General features: G+C 32.3%; 1 protein-coding gene across 1 annotated transcript in view; it reads right to left on the minus strand.

Annotated features, from left to right (window-relative positions):
* Positions 1-5,962, minus strand: part of sec13 (SEC13 homolog, nuclear pore and COPII coat complex component) — a 10,173-nt gene that overhangs the window by 3,169 nt on the left and 1,042 nt on the right. Inside the window, exons 2-8 of the mRNA XM_016528034.1 lie at positions 5,570-5,614; positions 5,366-5,481; positions 4,002-4,153; positions 3,780-3,913; positions 3,391-3,524; positions 2,669-2,789; positions 2,230-2,376 (exon numbers count right to left, since the gene is read on the minus strand). Of these exons, the coding sequence (XP_016383520.1) occupies positions 2,230-2,376; positions 2,669-2,789; positions 3,391-3,524; positions 3,780-3,913; positions 4,002-4,153; positions 5,366-5,481; positions 5,570-5,614 (849 nt within the window). The remainder of the gene's footprint in view (positions 1-2,229; positions 2,377-2,668; positions 2,790-3,390; positions 3,525-3,779; positions 3,914-4,001; positions 4,154-5,365; positions 5,482-5,569; positions 5,615-5,962) is intronic.

Raw genomic sequence — 5,962 nt, forward strand, 5'->3', positions numbered from 1 at the left:
TTCCTAAAAACACCTTTGCTCGTGCAAACAAGTGCGCGCACAACCGCGGATGATTCATTTTCCACTCAAGTCGAGTCTGTGTGTGCGATACAGCATCGTCTGCAATAATATGGCAAGTGTTGTTTTAACGGTGTGTGATCTGACATTATAAAGTATATATCACCAAATCACACACAGAGTGCATGCACATTGATTTATTAGTCTATTAAAACTCTAAATTCTAGGCATTCTAAATTGTATACAGCAAAAATGCTTCTGTATGCTTTTTATATAATTTAATGTAGTTAATCTGTTTCACACAAAGAGTACCGTTTTTCTGCAGATATCAGCATGAACACATTTAATAATAATTTTATACAAGTTCAGTAAAGGATGAAGTGCTTCTTATTCTTACCCAAAAATACAAAATGGAAGAAAGAGTTAAAACTGAACACATCTGAAAAACTGAACACAGTATTTTACTTTCAGTACTTAAGTACATTTAAGAAAATGCTTTTCATACTTAAGTATAGGGCTGTGCAAATAATCGCATGCGATTGTCATGTGCATCTCGTCAGTAAAGTCGGTTCTGTGATTAGTAGTAAATCTCCAGCACGTGCGTTCAGATGGAGCGGCATTTACTACACAGAGCCGTAGTTCACTGACAAGCTATGCAAAATCGCCTTCATAATCGGCAATGAATCGCATTTGATTATGAAGGCAATTTTGTGTAGCTTGTCAGTGAACTACGGCTCTGTGTAGTAAATGCCGCTCCATCTGAAAGCATGTGCTGGAGATTTACTACTAATCACAGAACCGGCTTTACTGACGAGATGCACATGACAATCGCATGTGATTATTTGCACAGCCCTACTTAAGTACAATAAATATCACATACTTTAAGACTTTTACTCAAGTAATATTCTAAACGGTGTCTTCAACTTCTACCAAAGTATAATTTTCTGGTAAGATATCTGTACTTTTACTTGAGTATGGCTTCCAGGTGCTTTATTCACCACTGCCATTTAGACACTATTAGAGTTTGTATTATTATTTTAAATTAGTTTTAGTAAACTAGTACATTTTCTGTTGTCATTTTAATTTTACGAATTATGTTTTGTTTTTGTTTGTTTTACTCGTTTTTTTATTATTTTTTACATTTGTCTATGTAGTTTTTATAAATTTTTATTTCAGTTTTAGTTATTTTAGTGCATCAAGTTAAAACTAAACAAAAATGAGAAAGGTTGCCTTGTCAACCAGCTGAAAAAAATTTTCTTTCAGCTAAAGTTTATTTTATTTAAAGTAAGGAAATGTTTTAATGGTTTTAGTTAACTATAACAACCCTGTTTATTACTATAACTTTATTGAAGCTCATTATTTAAACTTCAATAGCAAAATGGTGTCACAGTTCAAACTGTCCATTTCAATTAACTGCTTTAAAACTTGTATTAAACATGTATTAAAAAGTAAAAATGCTCTGCAATGCAAGTAAACTATGTCTAGGTACCTATCACTTGTAATTACAATATATTGGCAAAATATTGGTGGTGATATATATATATATATATATATATATATATATATATATATAAAGGTTATAAAAAATGTCAATAATTATCGATACCGAACGATATGAAACATTACATCGTTGATACATTTTTTAGCTATATCGCCCAGCCCTAATATATATATATATGTGTGTGTGTGTGTGTGTGTGTGTAACTACCGTTCAAAAATGTGTTGTCAGTAACAATTTTTTGATGTTTTTGAAAGAAGTCTCTTATGCTCACCAAGTTATTGTTATTATCAATATTGAAAACAGTTGTGCTGCTTAATATTTAAATATTTTTGTGGAAACCATTATGCATTTTTTCAGGGTTCTTTGATGAAAAGAAAGTTAAAATGAACAACATTTATTTGAAATAGAATCTTTTGTAACATTATACAATTTTCACTGTCACTATTGATCAATTTAACGTGTCTCTGCTGAATAAAAGTATTAATTTCTTTTTAAATTTTCTTTTTAATTTTGAAAAGTAGTGTATTTTAATGTTTGTTTTATACCTACATTTTTACTGTACTATTTTTAATTCTTATTTTAATCATTTTGAATTTAATTTGCTACAATGGTTGATTGAAAAAGCCACTTGAAGTAGTTTGAGAGTAAATACATCATTTTCATTTTTGATCAACAATTTCTTTATATCCAGACTCTAGGGTCGTATCGGAAAGCTATAACAGAGCACATACTTTGTTGTCTCCTCCTGACACAGCCAGGATGTTTCCTGTGATGGACCAGCTCACGTGCCACACCACGTCATTGAATTTGTGGAGGAGTTTAGCCGTCCAGGTGTTACCGGCTGGGTCGTCACACATCCAGATAAACACACGACCATCCTATGGTGGAAAATACTATAAAATAAATAATTTATGCATATTCCAGATACTATAACCAAAATTATATGGCACTAAAGTTACACATTATAAACAGTTAAAGCATTCCTAAGGAATCAAACACATGGCTACTGCCATGCTCTATTGTTTGCACTACAGGAATGTAATATAATATAATATCGTTTATAGTTTAAAATAAAAATCAACTTAAATATAATTGATAGATTTGATTACTGTTATTGTTCACAGTGATATACAGTACAATATTTATAGTGAAGCATTAGGCTGTGATCACCTGTGAGCAGCTGGCGATTGTGCTGGTCGGCAGACCAATGGAAGGAGCCCAGCCAACATCTCTCACCCAATCACTGTGCGCCTCCAGCTTCTGGTCCTCTTTCCACTGGCCGTCCTCTTCCCTGGGAAGAAAATATGAATGTCAGCACATTACTTCAAGGTATTTCAAATAAATGCTGTTCTTTTAAACTTTCTACTCAAAGAATCCCGAAGAAAAACAAATTGTATCAAAATTGTAATCGTAAAAGAATCAGAGTTCCCACACACAAAAAAAGGGCAGCACAACTGTTTTCAACATTGATAATAACAATCATGTTTCCTGAGCCACTAATCAGCATATTAGAATGATTTCTGAAGGATCATGTGACACTGAAGACTGGCGTAATGATGCTGAAAATTCAGCTTTGATCACATGAATAAATTACATTTTACAATACATTCACATTGAAAACAGTTATTTTAAATTGTAATAATATTTCACAATATTACTGTATTTTTGGTCAAATAATTGCAGCCTTAATGAGCATCAGAGTCTTCTTTCAAAACTAAATTAATCTTAATTATTCCAAATGCCAATGTGTACATAAAATTTCTTTTTTTTTTCTTTTCTTTTTGAAGTTTTCTATTTAATTCTGTGTGGGTCTATTGGGAGCCCAATTGTTGTAGTAAAAGCTGACAGCAGGTGCTAGTCACAGTACTCTCTAAAATAAGGGCTGCACTCACTTCCACAGCTTGACCAGATTGTCACAGCCTCCAGATACAAATCTCTTGATGTAGTTGGGCTTCTGTCCTGTTGGCTGCTCAATAAGACTCCCTGGGACAACAGCTGGGGCCCAACTCACAGCGTTACAGCCGATCTGCCAGCGAGAAGAGAGAAACCATTAAAAACTCAAACAACAGGAGGCAGTGCAACAAACTGTGCCAGTCTTGAACGACATCTACCTGCATGTCTAATGCTGTACTGTTCAATCAGCACTCGTGAATACTGACAAAAATTATTCTTGCATCGTCAAGCTTTTGCTGTAGCTCATGTAAAATTTGAAATTTCAAATAATTTCTAAACGTTTTAATAAAAAAAATAAAAAAAAGTCACATATAAAGGTAAAACTCACTGTATGTGCATTGTTGATCTTCTTAATATCCCAGTGTCCATCTCCAGAGCAGGTCAACACTGAAATGGCACCGTCTGAGCTGCCACAGGCCAGAATCAAGCCGAAGTCATACGGTCCCCAGCAAACAGAGTTCACTGCGGGACAACAAACGTGTGATTGTCCACAGCGGGATGCACTTCTGTGTCACAGTGTTTGATATGAGAATCAGAAGCGTGAAGTTACCGGAGGAGTCGTGGCCTGTGTATTCATACATCTTGTCCCAGCTGCCGTTCTCCTCCTTCCAGATGATCACCTTCCTGTCGTAGGAGCAGGATGCCAGGATGTTGCCGTACATGGGGTGAGCCCAGGCCACCTGCCACACCGGACCCTCATGACTGCCCAAAGAGATCGAAAGAATTCAAATAAAAGAACTAGTAAGATAAATTAGCTAAAAAGATCATTAGCCCTGTTATCAATCATAACAAGTCTCCCTTAAACTAGAGTTTTAGTTTATTATAAAAGTCAATGTATAACAAAAATAAGAAAATTGTAATGATGCCAGTAAAACACTTTCTTTAATGCCAATTTGATGCTTTTGTCAGCTACAATAATATCTTTAAATTATTTTAGGGTATTTTTCAGTAGGGTTGTGACGGTGAGGAAATTTTCCCACCGGTTAATAGACGTGTTTCAGCCAATACAAATATATGTGATTAATCAACTATTATTATTGTTATTTTATTATAAATTACTTTTTCCTGACAAAATTAAAATATGCAATATTAATAATTATTTATTTAAATTTACTGGGTGCAATATTTTAATCATTTAACAACACTAAATATAACACATAAATGTAAGCAGATTTTTCATTCATGTATGCATTTATTTAATAATTGATTGTTTTAGTTTTTGGTTGCTTTTAATTGATTGAACTTTTACTTGCCGATAAATACCTGGAAAAATTTTTAACTGTGTTTACACAATTATTCTATTGTTTTATTTATTCTGTGTTATATATATATATATATAAATAAATAAATAAATAAATAAATATATACACATATATATATATATATTTCTTAAATACTTCTTTGAAAAATATTTAACTAATATATTTAACTGTTGTAATGCATATTTGTTTATAGTTACATTTTGGGGGGATATTAAATAATTGTGTTCATTAGCTGTATCAAAAATGTATCAGTTTATTTTATCATGTAATTAACTGCATTAAATATTTTAATCAATTGATCGCCGCAATTATAACAAAACTGCACAAGTAGCTTCATTCATTTATTTATTTATTACAATTGAATTATTAAGATTTTGGATGTATGATTATAATTGTTTCTTTGTCATCAATTTTCAACTAATTATTTACTTGAGTAATTACTAAAAGAAATATTTAAAGAATATATTTTATTGTTGTAATTTATCTTTGTTTATATATACATTTAAATAATTTAATATGTATTTTTTGTGGAAAAATGTGTTCATTTGCATAGAGAACAGTTACATTTTCTGGTTATTGTAATTGTCTCCTGAAGTTATAGTTTCATTTTAGTATCACTGAAACCCTAGTTTTAGTTGCGTGCTTCACTCACCCCCTGAGATCAGCCACGAGGATCTGCCCTCCGTTTTTGACGTCAAAGATCTTCACGGAGCGATCAGAGGAGCAGGTGGCCAGTCTGGTCCCGTAATAATCCATCTGAGCATCATGCTGAACACAGAACAACAAATCCGAGTCATAATGCTGGAAAAGATGCCGTAAAGGTAAAGGAGGAGACCGAATGTACGGAGACACTCACGATCATGTCCTCGTGTGAGGTGTCCACTGTGTTAATGACCGAAACCTGAAAGACACAAGACCACACACATGCTGAAAACTTAAATGGTTATTTGCGGAAAACATATAAATTATTTTAGTGTGTTTTATAACTTTATAATGCATCAGATTTAACTGACATCAACAGAATTTTTGATATTATCATGCATTTTATCTGAATACCCATAAATCTCAATAAACATAGTCATGTATAAAGGTATATGCAACTAATTGATTATTTTGAAATTTCATTATTATTATTTAATAATTATTTATTAAATATTAACTGAAATAAATATTTTATTCAATTAACAAATACTGATAAATGCCGTTATTCATTAATTATATATATATATATATATATATATACAGTGGG

This window comes from Sinocyclocheilus rhinocerous, unplaced genomic scaffold (assembly GCF_001515625.1).
Source record: "Sinocyclocheilus rhinocerous isolate Xijiao unplaced genomic scaffold, SAMN03320098_v1.1 scaffold1292, whole genome shotgun sequence".
NCBI lineage: Eukaryota > Metazoa > Chordata > Actinopteri > Cypriniformes > Cyprinidae > Sinocyclocheilus > Sinocyclocheilus rhinocerous.